General features: G+C 42.8%; 1 protein-coding gene across 1 annotated transcript in view; it reads left to right on the top strand.

The window, feature by feature from the left end:
- dlg4a (discs, large homolog 4a) overlaps positions 1–23085 on the top strand; it is a gene marked incomplete at both ends in the record, with an annotated part of 65514 nt that overhangs the window by 26069 nt on the left and 16360 nt on the right. Inside the window, one exon of the mRNA XM_084474079.1 lies at positions 11601–11762. Within this exon, the coding sequence (XP_084330205.1) occupies positions 11601–11762 (162 nt within the window). The remainder of the gene's footprint in view (positions 1–11600; positions 11763–23085) is intronic.

The following is a 23085-nucleotide window of genomic DNA, read 5'->3' as shown; positions in this document are numbered from 1 at the left end:
ACAACAGGCAGACAGCATAAACAGACAGAGATGGATGGGGGGAATGGGGAGGCTAAGATAAGGCACTAGAGAATAGTTCCTGAGCCTGGGAGCTACCCTGGAGAAGGCTCTAACTTTGGGTCGGAGAGATGGCCATCTGAGGTGGATCTGAGGGGTCCACCTCAGATCCACCTCAGGGGGTTAAGGTCAATGAGATATGGGGGAGCAAGTTAGTGAAGGGCTTTGTAGATGAGGAGGACCAGGATGTAGACATTCATTAGGTGGGAGACAGGAAGCCAATGGAGGTCCTTTAGGACAGGTGGGTGATGTTGTGGTGACAGGATTTGGTGTGAGTTAGGAGTCGGGCGGATGCACTCTTGACCAGTGAGAGTTTCTTGATGGAACTTGATGCAGTAGAGGGGTGAGTTGCAATCGTCAAGACAGGGGGAGTTTAATGCATGGATCAGTGTCTCAGCACCAGTGTGTGCAAGGGACGTCCTGGTCTTCGCAATATTGAGGAGATGGTAAAATTAGGTTTTGACAACTTGGTGGATATGAAGTTTGAGGTAGACGGCGGGATCAAGGATCACTGGGAGGAAGGGGAGACAGTAGTACCATGGAGAGTGTAGGGTTGTTTATTCTGCTGAGGGGGGGACTTGGAGCCAATGATGAGGGTTCAGTTTTGTCACTGTTGAGTTTAAGGGTTTTTTGTTGTGTCCAGTCTTTTATTGCAAACAGGCTTGGTCAATGTGAGAGAGGGGTTGCTTGTAGGGGGATTTGGTGCTGAGGTAAATCTGAGTGTCATCGGAATAGCAGTGGAAGCCAGTTGGAATGGTGGTGTCTGTTTGAGAGGAGGATGTAAATGATGAAGAGGAGTGGGCCAAGTACAGAGCCTTGGGGATCGCCATGTGTGACTGGATGAGACAGAGGAGTGGTAATGAATAGAGATGAAGCATGATCTGTTAAAGCGGTGGGACCGGATTCAGTGTGTAGTGCCTTCAATACAGAGGCCTTCAAGTCTAGTGAGCTAGATGTTGGCTCACAGCGTCGAAGGCTGCACTCAGGTCGAGGATGATGAGGATGTTAAGGGCATCAGTGTCAGCAGATTTGTTGAGGTCATTGAGTACTTTGAGGAGTGCAGTTCCTGTGCTGTGTGAGTGGGAAAAATCTTGACTGGAGGAGTTCAAGTAGGTTATATGAGTGAAAGTGGGTTTGGAGTGTGGTGTCAAGGCGTTCAAGGGTTTTAGAGAGGAAGGGGAGATTGACCAATAGGGGTTCAGGCAGGAAGGATCAAGGCCAGTTTTTTTGGGGTTTGGGGTGACGGCGGCAGTTTCAAAGGTGGAGGGAACACTCCATGGGACGCTAAGGAGTTGAAAAGGTTAGTGAGGTAGGGGCATAGGACAGGGAGGCAAGACTTCAGCCAGGGCCCACCAAATCCTTGCCATCTTGATGGTTGTCTATCATTTGTCTGTGCCCCCTGGTAATGTGCCCCCTGGTTGTGCACCACAATCTACTGTGATGTTGCCCAGACACCCGTCTATAGGTTAGTACTTTACCTCTATCTGGATGGATGCCCAACTTAACTTCATTCTCACTGTACTTGCATTGTTATACACCATACTATTTATTCGCCTTCATTTACTCAGTGTATCTTGATGTTGAGCCTAATCTGCAATGTTCTTGTAAAGTTCAGCATTAAATTGTATTGTTCAGTTGCATTAGGGTAATAATACATTCATACAATCCATTAACAATATCATGTTATATTTCATTGGAGTACAATAAGCAACCAGGATAAAGTCTTTTTGGTGGTATTCTGGTGTCAGAAGATCTCTGTCCTGCAGTAGGTGTACCGGTTGTTATTTTTATCCAGGCAGATATTGATACACAGCGAAAAGTGTCATGTTGGGAGATTTATATATTTAGCAAAGTATCTTGGCAGCCATCTGAGTTTCAAACACTGCAGAAACAACCAAACCGCCTTGGGTTAGCCCAGGTTGAGTTGCGACTAAGGAATGATCCCGATTAAGGATTTATGAGGTGCTGATCGATACCGCTTCAACCTAATATTCTGATCAATGATCAGCTTCCCTGGGGAGGTCATTGCTTACTCATTCACCGGAAGAGTGAACAGTGACCATCCCATTCCTAAGAATATGATGTCTATTCCATAGCAATATGAGGTCTCCATGTTGCCATCCTATTATATATATTACATTTTGTGGGAATGCTTTTATCTAAAACAATGTTTTACAATAGACCTTATTCACCTAGCGACCATAGTGTTTAATTGGGTGGGGAAAGCTTCTTGAATCTTTTTGGACAGGCTAAATGGAAATGAAAACTAAATGGAAATGCATTGGAAAAACAAGGTTTCCCCACCCAACCCACCAAAATGGTTGGGACGCGGTGGGAATAGAGCTCCTAACCCTGGTGGTGGTATTGTTGCCATGCTCTACCGGTTGAGGAAGACAGCGATGTGAAGACCTTTTAGTTGCTGTCCTATTCACAGGAGTCAGAAGACAACCTGTCAGTCATCGCTAAGTAACCATCCAGCTGATCTATAGTATCCCTGTGGAGAAAGACAGTAGTATTGGAGAACACAGCCTGGAGTTTATCGTAGCCCGCAGTCGGGTATTTTTAGATACCGGCTCACACGTGAAGAAGCCCTTGTGTCCTTTCATGTTCGTAGCACTGGCTGTATGGACATGTCCACGGCCCCGTTTCCATCATAGTACTGATAACAACATTTTTTTGAGTGTTAAGAAGGGACAGACAAGCTAGAAATACAAGCCTTAACTCAAGCAGAAATAGAGGCTATTATGCAGAGAGTGACTTTGTAGAAATATTCCAGATATCTTGGTCTGGGAAACGTACCTCACTTTTCATGTGATTCTCTGATTATGCTCCGTTATGTAATACTGTATAACTGTATAGGAGCTGGAGCGGTGTGCATGCAGAGATTTACTCATTTAAACAGGCTGTTCTCTCAGACAGAGAAGTGCTGACAATGAGAAACATACAGTTTAGGCTGTATACGCAAATTATTAATGTTTCTTTACATAACTGAGTCTGCTGCTGACATCTGTATACTGCTCTTTTTAGGCTTTGTGAAAATAGTTAATGTTCCCAGTACCATGTTGTTGAAGCTGTTTGGAGATCCTGTTGAAATCTGTTTCAAAAATGTGTTGGACTCGCACGTTTTCTAAACCACAAGTTTTGAACCGGTGAGAATTGGTTCATGCTAGGGATGCACCGATCCGATATTAGGATCGGATATCGGCCCCGATATCAACATTTTAGCTGGATTGGGTATCTGTAAAAGCAAACTGATCCGTAAGACCGATCCGTCCCTTTTTAAATAATATTTTAAAACATATTACGCGACATGGGCTACGTCATGCATGCCGTGACGCGCAAGCATTCAGTGGAGTGCGACAGACCTGTCCTTAAAACAACCCTAAACTTTTGTTTTCAGAAATGTGCAACTCACCGAGTGGTTAGTGGTGTTCGTTGATGTTCCAAATCAAGTATCGTAGCGCAATACAGTTTCTGTCATGTTTTATTTTTATAGGCATTTTGTAAATCGCATTGAAACGGAAACTGGGCCGAAACCGGAAATGGGGCAGTTTACTTTTGGTTGTAGTCTTTTCACTCGGTTCTCCGTATCAACAGTAGGGCTACAACTAGGACTACAACTAGCCCCCCTTTCCGTTTCTGGGTCAACGAGCAACGAGTCTTCCAATAGAAATCAATGCATTTACAAAATGCATTTGTATTTATTTTGTATTTGTTTAATAGTTCATTCATTTTTATTAGTTTAATAGTTCACCAAATGTTTACTGCTACAATTATTTACTTGAATATAAATGCTGATGCATAGATTATTGCTGCTGTTACATAATTTATGTAATAGTTCATTGCATTAATTTGTTTAATCGTATTACATTTGCCTTAGGAAAGAAAGGTGTAGTCACCCAATGCCTTCAGTATGTTTGTCCTGTTAAGGTTTGTAGTTTCTTAAATGATGATATCGTGATATCGGATCAATATTGGGTATCGACCGATACGCAAGGCCCCAGCATCGGTATCGGCATCGGAACGGAAAAAGTGTGTGTGTGTGTGTGTTGTGTTTATGTATGTGGGTGGGTGTTAATTTGTGGGTGTGTGTGTGTGTGTGTGTGTGTGTGTGTGTGTGTGTGTGTCTGTTTTTTGGTGTGTGAGAGAGAGAGAGAGCAAAAAGTAAACGTGACTTCAATTGTACGTGACCAATTAGCATATTTGCATATTTACCTACCTCATTTAAAAGTCCGATTGGTGCATCCCTAGTTCATGCTAACCTAAAACCAATCTATATCCCTGAAGCATTAGTATCTGCAAAGTTGTGTGTATTTTACAGAGGCCTAAAGGAGGCGAAAAGGGGTTTGTGTAGCGGGTGGAGATTAGCTTTCTAGAGGACATCGATGCTTATTGGGAATTGATCTGCCCTTGCTGTGAACTATGACAGAGCCCGGTGGGATGTTACGCTATCTTGTAAAGCTCTTGACTCGCGCTGGCTTAGTATTCTGCTGCCTCCACACTCTTAGACGCATCCAGGTCCTCCTCACTGTGCACATGAATGTGTTTCATATGGAAAAGACCCCATCACCCCCTCACCTGCTTCCTCACAACTATTTCTTGATAAATTAAAACTTAGGATCCAAGCCCTCTATTACACCACGCCTCAGATATTGTAATTCTATCACTACGTGAGTCTCACAAACTTAATTATGGCCCAGTGAGTGTGGAGGCCAGCATGTGTCAATCTGTGTTTGTGTTGTGTTTATGTATGTGGGTGGGTGTTAATTTGTGGGTGGGTGTGTGTGTGTGTGTGTGTGTGTGTGTCTGTGTCTGTTTTTTGGTGTGTGAGAGAGAGAGAGAGCAAAAAGTAAACGTGACTTCAATTGTACGTGACCAATTAGCATATTTGCATATTTACCTACCTCATTTATAAATGTGCTTCCACTTGCCTGTGAAGCCTGTGAAGTGTATGAACAAAGCAAGATGCTCTTGTTAAAATGGACCGGGTGGTGTTGCGTTGTCCAAGCTGTGCCCAACTCAGGACCGGAGCAGGGAAACTGACCTGTCCTCCAGCATGGTCCCCTGGGACTCCATTAAATATGTTCTAGCAAGAACCAGCCCAAGCGCTCCTCCTATTACCGCCAGTATGTGTTGGTAAGAGCCTGGGGGTTCTATCAAACATAGTGACAGACTATTAGACTGCTTTCCAGTAGCCGGTCATTTTCCCTCTCGTCGGGCGGTAGTGCAGAGCGATCAAGGGTTGTATTGTTTTTCACAACGCATGTAACGATGTGAACCTCGTATGACAGAAAGCAAAGCAAAAAGAAAGAACACATTGAAATGGATAACAAATGTAAACACATGACAGTTAATGTCCTTTTACACTGAATGTCAATTGTATAATTACAAATCATGGAGCTGAATGGGACTGTACACACACGATCTACAACAGTTTTGTGTTGGATACCAACTTTCTCCAAAAGAGTGGGTAAATACTTTTTGTTATAAAACAGGGAAACTACCTCAAAAATGAATATCTCCAACATGGATGTATTAAAAGAATGCAGAACCACATATCATAATCCCCCTAATACGCGGACTGCCATTTGCTACACTATATTACACTTATATATATATATATTAAAGAGTGAAACTCCAACATATTAAACACATAGGATATCTTGGTAAAAGGACGGAGCCTAAGCTCGTCTTCACTAGGCTGTGGAGGTGGAGTGGTGAATCGATCAGTCCTTTCACCAGCGCCATTATTATTTGAAAATGCCGTTGCTGCTGATTTAAATAGTTTTAACATGACAATTTTGACTGCGTTTGTTTTGCTTTTCCCATCGTATATTCAATATTGGCTTGATGTAAAATTACCTTTGTTAGTTGTGTGTGTGGTTGTATGGATGGATGGATGGAAAATTCTACTCTGTCAGTGTTAATGTAAAGTAGGATTAAAAGGAGGGAATATTTTGTTTTCTGTTGTGTTTGTTAATAACTAAATAATGTATCCTAGAACAAAATTTAAAAAATCAATAACAAACAATTTGATTACAATAGAACATTTATGTGTCATACGAGAGCGGCTTCACCCAACTCCACATGAGCTGGATGAGAACAGGACCCAGCCTAATCAAGGGGCTGCCATTCCACACCTTGTTTTTTCCCCCCTCTTTTGCAATCAAATCTAATTATTTGGCATCATTTCCGACCCCCACATCGATCCCTTTGAATGCTGAAACAAGCCGTTAATGTGTCCCGCTCTTGCTGTGATTCTCCTGCATGGGAAAATATTTGATTAGATTTCAGCTGTGTGCTGATTTGAGAAGCCCCTGGAAGGGAGTGGGATTACCGGCCAGACTTGTGGTGCTTATGGATGTTTATCAGGATCTAAATATAATGGATGTATATTAGGGGTGTAAATCTGAGCCTTCATGACGATTCGATACGATATCGATTTCTTAAGCCAATGATTCGATTATTTTCAATACTTCAGAATTCCCCACGATACGATTTGATTCGATTCGATACGATTCAATACTCAATATTTTTTACATTATATCTATTAATATAATATCTATCAAATAAATCAACAAAAAAATTATCATTGGCCTTTTATTGAGAATACAGAAACAGTATTCCATACACACTTTAGTGCTTACTGTGCAGGTCTAGTATGGCAATTAACCTATTCAATGTAATTTTTTAAATTTTTTTATTAATCGATACTCTTGCGGATGCATCGAATCGTCTGCTGTATAATCGATTAATCGATACAAATCGATTAATATTCACACCCCTAATGTATATAGGGTGCTTCTTGCCATCACCCTAGCAACTCTTTCAGTTGTGTCTTTGTCATTGGGTCGAAAGTGCAAATCTGCAGAACTATAGGTCTTATAGTTATATATAGGTTTTATTTTCATCTCATGTTTTGACATGACAAAATAATACACAATGAATACCCCTGCAGTAATATGGTGTAAGAAAGGAGTAAGGTAAATTGATTTACAACTGCTCACACTGTTAACATAGAACATGTAGATCTTAGAACATAGAATGTAGAATGTATGTGGTTCAGATGATAGGTGTCTAACACAGTGGCTAGGGGTTGTGTTCTATGATGCTTTGGTCCAATTGTAAGCCATTAAATTCCCTCTTGCTCTTCATAAACCATACTATGGAAGTGTGTATCTGGCAAATGACATACTGCAGTAGATGCTATAGGCTGTTGAGTTCATATCCATGTCAGTATCAAATTAAGCACATGCATTCTCCCTCCAGACAGCAAAGCTGACACAGTTCCTTCACAGGAAATAATACTTACACTTCAAATATTTAAAAGCAAAATACTATTCACAAGGTTGGGAATGATCAACATTGGAACATTGTTGTGGGTTCTCTTCTGATGTAATTAACAAAATGATCCTTACCGCTTTCTTAATCTGCTGTTATTGGTGCACTACTCCATTACCATTGCTATTTAACAACAGCCACAGATAATTCCCCCCTTCTAACAGGCGTTTTATTTCGCTAGCTACCTACGCATATGAAGCTACCAGTTAGCGAACAAAAACCGAAACAAATGGTCACCGATACACCCAGATACTTCCAGCACGTGGAAGTTACATTCCCAAGAAAACAGCCACACTACAAGAGGTTTCTAGAGAGGTGTCTGTATATCATTTGTATCTGGCTTTCTAACTCATTATTTCAGAAGGTTCCTCTCAAAAAAGATATCCCCCACACCCCCCATCCTTTGCTGCCATTTTTCTGTTTTCCCATATTCTCTCTCTCTCTCTCTCTCTCTCTCTCTCTCTCTCTCTCTCTCTCTCTCTCTCTCTCTCTCTCTCTCTCTCTCCCTCTCTCTTGCTGTTTCAGTGTAATGTGAGCCGGCCAGCATTGTCTCTGGCAGGCCTCTGCCACCGAGCCACCATCTCTACTCGGCTACGGTTGCTAGGCAGCTGGTCCTGGAGACAGGCGCCAGCACAATCTCCTCCCCTGTCCTCCTCCTCCTCCTCCTCCTCCTCCTCCTCCTCACCCCCCCCCCCCCCCAGTTCCACTGCGTCCGCCCCCTAAAAAGTGAAAAAGACGGGCAGTGGAGAGAGGGACATGGCCATGATCCCCCTGATAGACTCCGCTTTACATCTGTAGTGCTCTTGAGCAGATTTGCGTTGTCGATTGGAAATGCTGTAAAAATCCCCAAAAGCTAAAAAACTGTAGAGGAGGATTTCACCTTGTGGTTGTTGGACCGTGGTAATTACACACACAGCTTGGCCTTTCCCTTTCTTATTAAGAGTGGGCCAAAGTCTTTAAGACTCTGTCCAATAAAAGGCTATAAATACTGACTCTGGACTGTACCATTACTGTTCTCTGACAGTAATGCTCTGATTGAACCACCACTACTCACCACTGTTATATGACTACTGCACTTTGTTTATAATTCTATGAATGTACCACCGTACTACGACTGTACTGTACTAAGAATGTACTAGCACTGTACTACGACTGTACTGTACTAAGAATGTACTACCACCGTACTATGACTGTACTGAATGTACTAGCACTGTACTACGATTGTACTGTACTATGAATGTACTACCACCGTACTATGACTGTACTGTACTATGAATGTACTACCACCGTACTACGACTATACTGTACTATGAATGTACTAGCACTGTACTACAACTGTACTGTACTAAGAATGTACTACCACCGTACTACTACTGTACTGTACTATGAATGTACTACCACTGTACTCCTGGGACTGTACTACCACTGTAAGTCCAGGGTACTACCATTGTACAACCATTACCATCTCACTTGTGTAGTTAGTTACTAGGGGTCGACATTTTCCACATGGCTTTACCTCAGAGACAGAACCTTGCTTTGGCACTGAGTCCAATGACACCAGAACACCCCACTACTCACCCCTCCTCCCCCCGCCCTTCCACCCCTACAACCCCCCTCCTCTCATGTTTGTAGTGGAAAATTCTGTATGTGTGTGTGTGTGTGTGTGTGTGTGTGTGTGTGTGTGTGTGTGTGTGTGTGTGTGCGCATTCTGTGATATCTTGCCGTGATGTGTGACCTACCATGTGTGACTCGCACAGTGGGCTTTTTGGCATGGCGCCCAGGTGTGGCCATGCTATTATGGGTGGATGGCGGGGGTTCCCATGAAGAAGCCACCATGTTTCTGCATGTGTGTGTAGCGGCATGAGCCGTGGTTAGGTTTGCTTCGTGTTTGCCATGGAATCCACCAAAGCACACACGCCACGCCAACATATATCATCTATATGTCGTGTGATATGATGTGTAGGCTAGTTGCTATGTGTGTGTGTGTGTGTGTTTAAAGACTGACACCAAAGTATTATCGTACATTCCTTATCAAGGTTTGTTTTCCCACTGGGTCAAACTCGTAGATGTTTTGGTTTGTGAAACATATTGAAACATATATTTGTGTGTGTGTGTGTGTGTGTGTGTGTGTGTGTGTGTGTGTGTGTGTGTGTGTGTGTGTGTGTGTGTGTGTGTGTGTGTTACTCTCCTACCTCTGAACCCCCACTTGCCTGTGTGTGTATGTGTTACTCTCCTACCTCTCTGAACCCTTGCTTGCATTTGTGTGTGTGTGTGTGTGTGTGTGTGTGTGTGTGTGTGTGTGTGTGTTTGGGGTTGACCAATGTGTTTTTTCAAGGATGGCATGGTACCAATAACGATAATAAGTCATGATATGATATTTTGAACCAATTACATTTACAGTAAAAATTGTAATCTTACAAAATTTACAATAACATAAACTCCCACACAAAACTTTGAAATGCCTTGGCTATAAGCATAGCTTAGCTTTAAGCATTATCTTAAAACAAAATGTGCAGGGAGCTCCCAGCAGTTTTTCTTCAATTAATAAATGTTCATGCATAACTAAATAAATAAACAAAATAGCTCCCTGCAATTTTCTAAAGTAAACAAGTAGAAATAAATATACTAGTAAAATGTAAATTTGTATATACATTTGGGTCTCTTTTCTTGAGTGCATCCATCTGCAATGAGGATTTAGAGTGAGAGAGAGAGAAAAGGGAGGTCGCAAACTGACATATGCTTATTAATGCACGATTATGCTTCATTTATTAAGGCAAAACAGCTCTGCAAAGCCTTGAATTAGTTTCCATTATTTAACAGGAAACCTGTCATTCAAAACTAGGCTGATTCATTACTAATGATGGCTATAGTTGAATGTAGGCTACAATATCAATAGAGGAGACTAGTCAAGTCTGACAACTGAACACCATCTATGCAGGCCATGTATGGATTAATATAGGTCATAGATGCAGTTTCATTATGTCTACAGTCTCTACCAACAATATCCTTCACCTCTTTACAAGAAAGAGAGACAGAGACTGTTTTGCGACACACTTCACTGACGTAACTAGTCATTTGAGTTCCAGTTGCACTTGTAGCAACGTTACTCAAAGCTAATACTACATAGATCAATTATTAAGTTGGTTAGGTTGACTTCATATCCCTGCCACAAAGTGAATTATTCAGGCATTTTCAGAGGTTTAACTGAGAAAACGGGCAAGCCTGTCATCATATATATTGATCGTAAGATGGATTGAGGATAGAGGAGCGTGATGTTTATTGCAAATTCGTCAATATCTGCTGCCTTACCTTCGAAACAAAGCTTGGCTCACTCACCGGAGCCGCTCCAGTCGGCAAATGCCTTTGTATGTGCCCGTCTGTGGTAGGGCTGCTCGATTATGGAAAAAATCATAATCACGATTATTTTGGTCAATATTGAAATCTCGATTATTCAAACGATTATTTTTGAGTTTGAAAACATGATGCATTTATTCATAATTTCGTTATAATTTCGAAAAAAATAGTTTCAACTCGATTATATTAGTTTGGTGATCGTTTCACTCTGAATCGCAATCAAAATTTGATTAATCACCCAGCCCTAGTCTGTGGTGTAGTGTTATGAATGTGTGTCAGGGTTTGTGGTTTTGTGGAACATATAGGAAGAGTGACTTAAAAAAAAAAAGAGCGAGTTAAAAAAAGATACAACAAGGCTTCTGTTGTCTCCGGTCTGTTTGATCATTACGATACAGGGATATATATATATATATCATGTTTCATAATGATATGTCAAAAGTACTGAAACCCGTCAGTAAGATTGTGTTGAGTCCAGGTCGGAGATAGCTAAGCGGCACAGTAGCATTCAGTGTAGCTAGGTTACTAATCTGGACGTGTAACCAATCAGAAAGTGTCGTGGGCAAGATTTTGCTCTGGACCGAGTTGTGGCTGTGGACCGAGAGGGGAGGCTGCGTCCAAGCCCAAGTAGCGTATTTTTTCAATGATAAATTATATCCCAATCTGAATAAAAAATAGAAATTCCGATAATTGTAAGAACGCTGGATATCGAAATCTGATGATCTGCAAGACCTATAATCGGATGACCCCTAATGTGTGTGTGTGTGTGTGTGTGTGTGTGTGTGTGTGTGTGTGTGTGTGTGATGGTGTGTGTGTATTTGTGTATGTGTGTGTGTGTGTGTCCCTAACAGAAGTACAGGTACCAGGATGAGGAGACGCCCCCCCTGGAGCACAGTCCATCCCACCTGGCCCCAGGGAAGAGCGCAGAGATGCTGCACATGAGCGACAAGAACCTGGCCGCCATGGAGGCCCTGCACGGATACACACCACATACACACATCTCTCCTGTTAAGGTAGGACACACACACACATACACACACGCACACGCACACACAAACACCTCTTCTGTTAAGGTAGGACCAACAAAAACACACATAAAACACAAATATAGATTAAATAAAATAAATCTCTTGTCACTCTTGAGGGTAGTATGCCAATGGATACACACACACAGACACACACACAGAAACAAACACACACACACACACACACACACACACACATCTCCAGTGACGGCAGGACTGGACAGACCCAGCAGGACTATATTTGTGAGGACCCAAATGGTCGGACTCGACTATCAAGAGTCAGTCCTCACAAGTAGCATCAAACCAACACACATCTCTCCAGTCTATGCAGGACATGTGTGGATAATGGACACACACACACACACACCAGACACACACACTCGCATCACGCTCTTGCATGTAACCCAACGACATGCCAATGTGCAGACACACAAACACCCGACACCCTTCTTCAAGTGCCTTGTGTGTTCCCTCGAGGGACCAGACCAGCATGTAGAAACATACACATCTATACGTCTCAGCTTTCACATGATCAAGCCAAAGTCCATGGTCCTCCATCGCTACTTCATTTAAATATTTGTCGGTGACAAACATAAACATAATTGCAAACTAATATTATAGTTATATTATTACTATTATATTGATATTGCTCACTATCAAATAGTATTTTGTGTGTTACATTTTTATGTTTAGTTGTATTTATATTTCACCATTATGGATCATAACAGTGAAGAAGAGAGATAGAAATGCAAAGTGAGATATATAGATAAAGAGAGGATGCAAAAGAGAGAGAGAGAGAGAATGAGCCAAGGAGGAGATGAGGACACTGGACCAGACAGCAGCTAATGGCTTTACACGTAGAAACAGGTGTAGCCAGTAGTAACGTGATCACGGTCTCTTTCCAACCCGACCGCCTTAATGGATGTTTACTGTAACTACAGCCTCCAAGATGGAGGTCGCCGCAGAATAACAACTAATACGAAGCAACGCGTGTCTTTGCTTAGCTTCCTCCGTTTATACACTTAAATACTCACCTCTCAACTCGCATTCTTCTTGTTGTGAAAAACTGTATGTCATACAAAGCAAGTAAGAGCAAATGTGTAAAAGGAAAATCCTGCTGTGTGATATTTTCGATGGAGGCTACAGGCTAAAGCGTTATACATTGTTTCAGTGTTTTGCATCTAGAAAAAAATTGAAACAAAACCTGTTTTTTTGAAAGTGTGTGATTCCCCCAGAGCAGGAAGCGCTGATGAAGGGGAGGGACCCTAACCACTGTCTCACCATTATGAGGTCATTTTAATTGTATCATGACGTCATTACGAGTTCATCGTTCATCGTTCATCGTGTTATTTATTATGAGGTTAATACTGTTTTAATTAGGATTCAATGAATATGATGTCACCACGAGGTTGCAGGCTCGCTGGTCTTCACTCGATCTCCTGAGCACATTCCGGGACTGAGAATCCACCATATGACATCATTGTCTCACATTTCCCTTCCCTTTGTGCCACACTGCTTGCTGCACAGTGACGTCACGCCATTATCCGTACCATGTGACCTACGTGACACAGTGTCCCACACGTTTCAAGTAGTAGTCGATGTCATTGAAATAATATTATAAAATAGAAAATGACTTTATAGGCAAGCCTGTGCTGGACATTTGCTTTTCCCTCAGAGACACTAAAACATACACAAAGAGCATAAAATAAATTAAAAATAAATGTAAGATAAACATTGCAGTAGTCATCCTAGTAAAGGCTCTGCTGATGAAAGCTAAAGTGAAAAGGAGCTCTTTTTAGGTATTGGTTAAGATAACCTTGTGTATATCTTCAATGGAACCAGCGTGTTTGCGTGCATCTGTGTGTACATCAGAGAGGAACCCCTGAAACCATCCGTTAGACCATAAGCCCCTCCTCACACATGACCAGCACAGCAATGCGTTGACACCGCGGCTCAAATGACTGTAAAGGAAATGCAACCCAATACATGCAGTACATAGATATGTCAGGTTATCGATCGATGATGATCACAACGATGATGTGGGTATTAAAGCTGTCTGTTATAAAATGGAATAAGAAAACTCTTCAGTGGTCGCGGCTTACCGGGTCTCCCATGCCTGAAATTGAGATGTCCTACAACAACAGGATATCTCAGGGAACTGACATTGTTCCAACTCCACCGAATGAACAAAGAATAATTTAAAATGGCGTCTGTCCCGTATCACCACAGAGCGGCCATCTTGATTGCGGTGCACAATGACCCTTCTTCTTCTTCTTCTTCTTCTTCCTCTGCCTCCATGTTGTCTCCCCAGCCTGTGTTGATGTCCTCGGGACACACGCCAATGTACACCTCCGCCGTTTCCACACTGGTAAGAGACGTGGTGTAGCGCTTCCAGCGCCGCCACTCGCATGGTCGCCGCCGGTCACGCCATTCGGAGTCGTCACCCACCATGATCACCAGCGCGCTTTATCACCCATTTTAAGGAGGATGAGACACGCAGGAAGTGACCCGTGGTCCACGCCATTGACAACATTTAAAAAAAGACGGAAAGCATCGTAAGGCAAGATGGGATGGGGGAGGGAGAGAGAGGGAGCAGAAGGGGAGAGAGAGAGAGAGAGGTCTCGAGGATGGAGCTTTACAGTTAGTGTTAGTTAGCTTGGGTTATCTGCTGAACTAGTTGGCGACGCAAATCTGGTTGTTTTTTATGATTGTCTTGAATATTACCAGACAGTTTAAATTTTAGAATTGAATGTGTCATCATCCTTTGACTTTGATTCACAGTGCTTCATGTGCTGCTACTCATCATTAGCATTCATTCATCTTAACATCTGAACAAACTGCCCTATGGTGTGCAATGTGAAGTACCTGCATTAATCGGTAACATGTAGTTGTGGCCTCTGTGTGTGTGTGTCTGTGTGTGTGTTTGTGCCCATGGTGTGTGTGCTTGTGCTTTTGCTAGTTTGTGACAGAATGTTGTTGAAAGGTCATTTGTACTGTACGTTGTATTTTTCTGTGTATGTGGTAGCTTAGCCGGAGCTGGCTAGCATAACACTCCTACAGGATAATATTGATAAATGTATTTGTGCTAGTGTAGCCTGTACTAGCTGACAGCACTCAAACAGGATAATATTGATAAAGGTGTTTGTGCTAGTGTAGCCTGACGGAGCCAGCTAGCACAGCGCTCCTACCAAGGATATTATTTAAAACTATGTTTGTGCTAGTGTAGCCTGAGCTAGCTAACACAGCGCTCCTACCAGCATAACATTGATAAATCTATGTTTGAGCGAGTGCAGTCTGAGCTAGCTCGCACAGCATTCCTACCCAGGTAGTTGGTAACTCTTCTAGTGTAGCCTGAGCTGGCTAGAACAGCGCTCCTACCCAAGATATTGATAACTCTCTGGGGGTGTTGTCCCTAAGTACACTCACTATGGGCAGATAAATCCTCCTGGTGGATCGATATGCATTCCCTCCCTGGTTCCTTCTCACAAGGCCTGCGCGCTATTATCCAGTTTGACTGGGAAATGGATTATGTAACTGAAAGTGAGAATGTCCTTTTGCTTTTCGTATCGATGTTGATCTCTTCCTGTGGGGCGGTATTCTTTTTGTGCTTTGTTTTGCTGATAATCCTCCTTTGAAAGATGAATGGTGTGTTGTGCAGTGGAGGACGGTGGCCTGTAGGTGTCAGTGTTGAACTGTTGAGAATGACGTCCATAACCTTCAAATGCTCTTATGATGCTCTTAAACTCAGTTGATGCATTGATCCAAGACGGCAAAGTAGTTGCCACATACTGAAATAATTCTGGCCCAAGTTTGATCTTCATTATATACAACAGAAGCCTCTAACGGGTGAAGCTCCACAATATTATTTTAAAAGACATCAATATATTTAATGTGTTATGATAAGACATGGATTTCCATGTGCCTTAAATACAAAAGATAAAATATGCATTGCTGTACGTTTTGTGACAAGTGGTCTAGGAAGATACAAGGTAAATCCTACAAAACAGCATACATTATAAGTCTAACCTTATACAATCCTATACTACATATGGACCATATCTTAGTGGTCCATGATTTAAGAAGAAGGAAACATCAGAACCAGGATGGAACTGTCTGAGCAGATGTAAAAAGCCAAAATTCTTCCCCAAAGTCTAACCCCAAAGTAGTCACCCAATACATAATATATGCATTTTATTTGGCTTGTACTCTTTTAATCTCAAAATATATGGCTGTCTTTTCCTCACATTTGGGGAGGGGTAACCGATTAGGGTTTTTTGTTTGGTTTTGAAGGGCTACATAAATAATTCAGTGCACAGATTTGGGGATAAACACTATTATTAAACAGATGTGACTTTCAACTAGGCCACAAACTGTTTGATCAAAAAGTGAAATCCTAAATTCCAAAAAAAAAAAAAAAAGTGCTAAATGTTTTACACTGTGCCGAGGACTCTGAGAGGTTTCAGAGATGGAAATGGGGGAGTAGGTTTTTAAAAGATCTGCACTCTTAGTCTCTCCATGTGGTGATTTTAACTTCAATGTGTATTAAGGTTAACTGGTGCTATTTAAACCACGCTTTACTCCCTGGTAAACCGCCAGGTGTGACGTTGAATAGCCATTTCAAATGTACCCCGTGGTGACATTACATGTTGGAGTTCCACCCAGACGTGTGATACACGGTGTATAATAAGGTCTTGGCGTGAGATGTGGAAGCGGTCCAGCGCGCTATAGGTGGTTGCACCCTGCTTTGTCACACAAACAAGGTCCACTCTGCCCTCTGCTCATCCTCACCTCCCTGCTAAAAATAACCATGGCAGGCAAACTTACTCTCCTCCACCTACCGCTCCTCGTCGGCCTCCTCCTCCGCCTTCCTTTCATCCTCTGCCTTTCCACTCCTTCCTCCTAACTCTTCTACTCCTTCCTCCCTTACTTCATCCTCCTGTCTTCCTCCTGCTCTCTCCTCCACCACCTTCCTCCACCTCCACCACCTCCTCCCCCCTTCCTCCTCCTTTCTCCTCCTCCTCCTTCCTCCAATTTTGTCCTCCTTGTTCCTCCTTCTTCTCCCTTTCATCCTCCTCCACCCCCGCCCCCCTCCTCTCTCCCTCACTAAACATCTCTCCCATGCTCCACCTATTCCACGCTGAAAGGAATGGGTTACCAATTCCACCCTTTTTTTGTGTTAATAGATAGAGATTCTATAACAGCTTTTTGTACTGCTTTCCCCCCCTTTGTCGACTGCAGGGACTCCCTCAACTCCTCCCTCGTATCTAGTCTCCATCTTTATTCACAGCGTCCTCCTCCTCCTCCTCCTTTCTTCTTCTTTCTTTAATAAATGTATAAACCCGTCCCTGCAGCTCCTCTGTAATTACTGCTACAGCTGCAGAGCAGGTCCGCTGGGAGAGAGACATAGAGGGAGGGGGAGAGAGAGAGGGAGGGAGGGAGGGGGAGAGAGAGAGAGAGAGAGAGAGATGGAGAGAGAGATGGAGAGAGATGGAGAGAGAGAGGCAGTAGGCAAAGTAGAGAGAGAAAAGCACCGGCCCCTCATACATGGAGGAGAGAGGGAACTGCAATTGGTGAGAGTATGTATTGGACAGGTAGAGCGAGAGAGACGAAGAGAAAGAGGGGAGAGAGAAATAGAGAGTGTGTGAAAGAGTGTTGTTTAGATATGGAAAATAAGTTAGTTGACAGCTCCTACCTTCACGGGGGCTTTTCATAGCTCTGCTCACGGTGTGTTTGTGAGTGGCTGCGAACCACATGTCTTCTGTGTATTATGGGATGCGAGGCTGTTAAGGACAGTGCATGTCTCCTCTAAAAAGTTGTGTGTGAGAGAAGTGGATTTCTCAGAGTTCACTGTTTGCTCTCCTTAGCAATTTGAGGCCCCATTATAGCTACACTATGGAATATTGTTTTACTGCAAGAGGTTATTAACGCCCGGTGATGTATCACATTGTACAATTAGTTTCATAAATATATCCCAGACCCGCCCCCAACCCAAACCAGGTAATTATCTCTGGATTATGGGTCTCTGTCCGTGCTGCTGATGCAGTGCATGCGTGAAAAACAGGAGGGATGAACACAGAGCTTGGGCCACTTCTTCATTTTGCGATGTAGCACGCTTTTTCAGGGACATGAATCGGGTAATATTAGTTTTTCCTCTGCTTGTATTAAGGAAACAGTGAACACTTTCATTCACATGTTTTTTTTTGTGATGGATGCTTGTTTCCACCGTGACTTCCATCGATCCACACCTTTTCGGCTCAGAGTCGAAAAACACCCTCTCCACCACTGCGCCGTCCTGCCTTGCGTTGAGTTGGGTGATCTGTGTGCACTGTGCGGGTCATTGTGACTCTTGGTCCTGGCCATTTCAGAATCCATCCCTTTGTGGCATCACAATGTGGTTGGCGTCCGTCCGACTGTAAGCACTTGAGGGGTGGACTCTGTGACAAATCAAAGACTGGGATTGATCCGTCCATCATGTATCTCAGTGGACACGCCCACTTGTGAGGTCACAAGTGGGATATCTCTGGAGTAGGATGTCGGTATTGGGAATACAGCTCCTCACATCATAGGCCACGCCTTTCCTGAGGCTGTGACCACTCTAATTATATATTTAGATTAGTAAATATTTTTTATTAGACTATACTATCATACTATACTATTAGTACTGTTTATTTATTCAGTAGATTATACTATTATACTATACTACTGGTTATATTTATTTATTCACGTTTCCAGATGATTTATTTAACATTAGATTTATTTAACATTGCTTAGAGCAGGGCTCCTGTGTGCCGTGCTTTTGTATGCGTGTGTGTGCTTCTATGCCTATTCTTTATGATGAAATGGATGTGTACGTGTGAGTGTGTGTGTGTGCCTTTGTGTGTGTGTGTGTGTGTGTGTGTGTGTGTGTGTGTGTGTGTTGTTTTAATTGAACAGCACCCGAACAAGTTCCTATCAATTTCTGTTGATATGGCAGTAAAAGTACTGAACTTGAACTGCTGAATTTGCAAGAAATATCGAGCTTTCTTCTCCATATTTTACCCCTTGCTTCCTCGGCTATGCAACTCGAACTACGCTAACCAACGCTTAAAGGAATGAAGCAAAAGTTCAGAAAATGAAAAAAACGAACATTGCAAAATATAATGATCTCATTGTTTAAACATAATGGCAGAGATGGTCCATACTGCTGTCGCTCTACCGTCATCATAGTAACGGTGATCTGGGCTATGCTTGGTTCTGAATGATGGAAAAGTGACAAGGTGGGATTATCACTTGTGGGTGCGAATGCATGTGTGTGTGTGTGTGTGTGTGTGTGTGCATTTGTATGCAAATATGTGTGCGTGGTGTGTGAGAGAGTCTATGTGCAATGTACGTGAATGTGTGTGTGTGTGTGTGTGTGTGTAAGCTGCTGTCCTAGGCCAGGCTGAAGTGTAGAAGTCCTCGTGCTGCCACATCAGGCTCTCCGGCGTGACACACACGCGCTGAGACAGCCGAGTAATTGCCGTCCGACTTTCCTCCTCCTGCTCTCTCCCTCGACGACTGGAGAGGGGGGGGGGGGGGGGGGGGGAGAGAGTGGATGTGTAGTGCACTCTGGTGGAAGACAGGGAGGGAGAGAGAGAGTCATGCTGAGAGGGAGGGAGAAAGCACCAAAGAGAGGGAGGGAGGGAGAGAGGGAGTGAGAGAGAGAGACACACAGCATAGAGACGTAGAGAGAGGGAGAGACAGAACATACAGATGTAGAAATGGAGAGAGAAAGAGACAGGAATATATACATATATATATGCATGTATAGAAATAAAGGGTATAGATGTAAGGGACATAACTAGAAGTACAGGGAGAGAGAGAGAACTGGAGGTAGATTGAGGTAGAGAGAGAAGGAGAGAGAGAACTAGCGGGAGACAGAGAGAGAACTGGAGGTAGAGTGAGGGAGACAGAGAACTAGAGAGAGAGAACTGGAGGTAGAGAGAGAGGGGGAGAACTAGAGGATGAGAGAGAGAGAGGTTGGAGAGGAAGAGGAGTGCGAGGAAGAGCAGGAGAGATAGAGAGACTGTTACGCAGCTATCCAGGGTGGAACACGCAGGACCTTTTTGGACCTTTTTCTGCTTTTTGGTCGTTTGTGGGGACATTTTTAATTTCTTCCGTGAGATGGATCTCTGATGAAGAGGAGAAGGAGGCAACAATTTATTTTGGGCGTGTTGTTTTGGAACAAGGTCGTTCCTCCGAGGGATTCTCCAGCCCAGCCGGAGAGCACTGGGAACCCCTCAAAACTGCAACCAGCATAGTACTTTAAACTGCGTATGCTGGAGTACCTTCCACTAGCATTATAGTGTAATACTAAGATGATAGTTCAACACTTTAAACTGCGAGTATAAGGAAATACTTTCCACTAGCAGTATTGTGTTATATTGGGTGACAAGAATACTGTCCGATATTGTATTTGTCCCACTAGAAATATAGTGCAACTGCTGTCTTATTACAATATAGCACATTATATTGTAGAGATTACTTACTGTATTGTGTCAAATGTTTGATTTGACCTTATCTAAAACTATGTTTACATATTGAGTAAAAGATAATTAGTTGCAACGATCAAATGGTTAATATATTTTGAGCATTCTTTTATATGGAGCTGGTTATTTGGATTCATGTTGTGACTCCTAGCTTAAAGAGCTAAATTTGCTAAATTCGCTACAGAACTTACGGTACGGTACTTTGGTACATTTTCGAGAGAAGACACCACTAGAATAGCTAGCATACCAACTGCTGTGTTGTTGGGATGTAAACGACGGCGGTTGCCAAATCCTGCGCCGGAGCTATCAAAAAGTTTTGACCAGTCATGTTGCTGTCCGTGTGGTACGCCAAAAAGATGGGCTCTCGTTTTATAGACAACGTGCGTAAGGCCCGGAGTCAGCATCAACGCCTGATGGTAGGAGCCCTGTGGATCATGTTGGTATTGTTTAATAAACTAGCGTGTGGTTTAACTATTACTGCTATGTTTAAGATTAAAAAAAATGAATACAGAAAAAATATTGTGGTGGTGGAGGTGCATTGACATTTTTGCTTTGAACCTTAATGTGAACTCCTACATCTGTGTGGTTGGCTGAATAGCACGGCCCACAAAACCAATGCTGCTCAACTAATAAGAAATAGGGAGACTGAATGCACATATGATCAGAGTTGTGTATAGCTTCATATATGCTGTTCATATTCAAGGCCAAACCCAATGGTACGAGAAGACGCCCAAACTTCAAGACATCAACATCCATGAGCAAACACATTTAATTAGGGCTGCACTACCCTAAGGTCAAGACCGTCTGGAGTATGTTGTTTTGGCTCATTTATCTATATTTATTTATTTATTTATTTATTTACAGTGGCCCTCTTTCTTTCTTTCTTACTCTCTTCTTTATGTCTTTCAGTCTTCCCTTCTTTCTGTCTGCCTGTCTGTCTGACTGTCTGTCACTGTCGGCCTGTCTAGATCTCTCTGCCACTTCAATGACCTCTCTGCCTTTCATCCCCTGCTTTGTCTCTTTCTCCTTCCTACCCTCTTTCTTCATCGTTTCATCTTCGTCACTGACAGAAGCAGGCTCTCTTTTTGTCTCTGTCCGTCTATTTATCCAGATCTCACTGTCTCTTTAATAGTCTCTCTCCCCTTTAAACCCCTTATTTTCCTCTCTCTCTCCCTCTTTTTCATCCTCTCTTCATCTCTGACACTGACAGGAGTACGCTCTGTGCCTTTTCATGTAGCTCATGTAGCTTATGTAGCTTAGCCGCAGAGTTGCCCCCTCTGTCCAACCCACGCGCCTCCATATTCAGATAACCACTGGGATACCTTCTGACATTGCAAAGTTACACTGGATATTGGAGGACACACTATTGGAGGACTGGCTGTCAGGGACACCCGGGGACACTCTTCAGGGTGTTTTAATATCAATATTTATTCAATATATTTAATTCAATGCATTCATTTGTATGTTTTTACTACCCATTAATCCAACCAACATATTAGGTAGTAATCACAGATCAATCAAAAAGTATCCATAATTGTATTACCAATCCTTATCCTTATCCAGTGCCTTATCCTTAGCTCCTATACATGGGAAGTAAGGGATAGGGAGTATATATTTATGTATAGTATATCCCCTGTATGTGTACAGAGGATGCACACATAAAGGGTACATCACATGTATGCAGCATTTTACTGTGTTCATTTCCTAAAGCTCACACACAGATACTTTGTGACTCTGCTACTGGGACGCAAGCATTATAGTTACTGAGAAATTGCAGTTTGGTAAGAATGGAGACTTCCAACCCATTTGTATTTTGACCGAAAAAGAAAGAGAATTACAGACAGACAGAGATGGGAGAGAGAAACAGAGAGCTAGCTAGAGAGACAAAGAGACATACAGTATGTATATATAGAAAGAGATGGAGAGAGAGAGCAAGATAGTGGACACATGGCTGGAAAGACGGTAAAGAAGGTAGAGACAGACAGATGGATATATATAAGAGCGGGAGAGATAGAGCGCGATAGGGGGAGAGATTGAGATTCCCCATAGGGAAAGCGTTGGGCTGGGCTAAAATTTCTGCCTGCTCCACCCGTTCTATCCATCTGCAGATGAGGGACACTTTGACGTAATACTCAGTCTTAGCCCCTGCCTTTGGACATTGGACAGTTCTAGCACCTGCCATTGGGCGACGTGCATAAGGTCCGAATCCATCTCAGAACAAACCAATACGTCCTCTAGAAAAATGTTGTTAGTGTATGTGTGTGTGTATAAGAGAGAGTGAGAGAGAGAGGTGAGCATGAAAGAGAGACTGCAGGTCAAAATACACCACTTTGTCAATGAGCATGTAATTCCATTGACCTGTTGTCCCGTCATTCGCTGCATCACCTTCCTCATTCATAACGAGGGAGGATAATCTTGAGTGCTGTCACTGTTTATAACACAATGTGTACCACTTCAGCACTGACCCCATAAGCCACATGTTTATGAGGACACTAGTAACCACAACTTTATTCATCTGTATGTGGTCACACAGGTAAATCACAATGGCAGAGTTCCCGGGACATTATTTTAATAAAGGTGTTTAAACATTGATGACCTTGTCATTCATTGGTTTGTGTCCTCTTGTGAAAATTGTGTGTTGTCATCTTGTGAATTCACCAATCTACCAGTGCAGACTAACTATCTTAGCTCTCTGCTAATTCACTGACAGAGAGACTGAGATAACAGGCATTCGTGTTTCAATGTCAATCATCGGATGTAATTGTTGCATTGTTGAACGGGGAGATCCAGCTGGCTAGCTGCTC

The sequence above is a fragment of the Micromesistius poutassou genome (genome assembly GCF_964030765.1).
Source record: "Micromesistius poutassou genome assembly, chromosome: 10".
Taxonomy (NCBI): domain Eukaryota; kingdom Metazoa; phylum Chordata; class Actinopteri; order Gadiformes; family Gadidae; genus Micromesistius; species Micromesistius poutassou.
The sequence above is the reverse complement of the archived record's forward strand: the minus strand, read 5'-3'. Positions and strand labels throughout refer to the sequence as shown.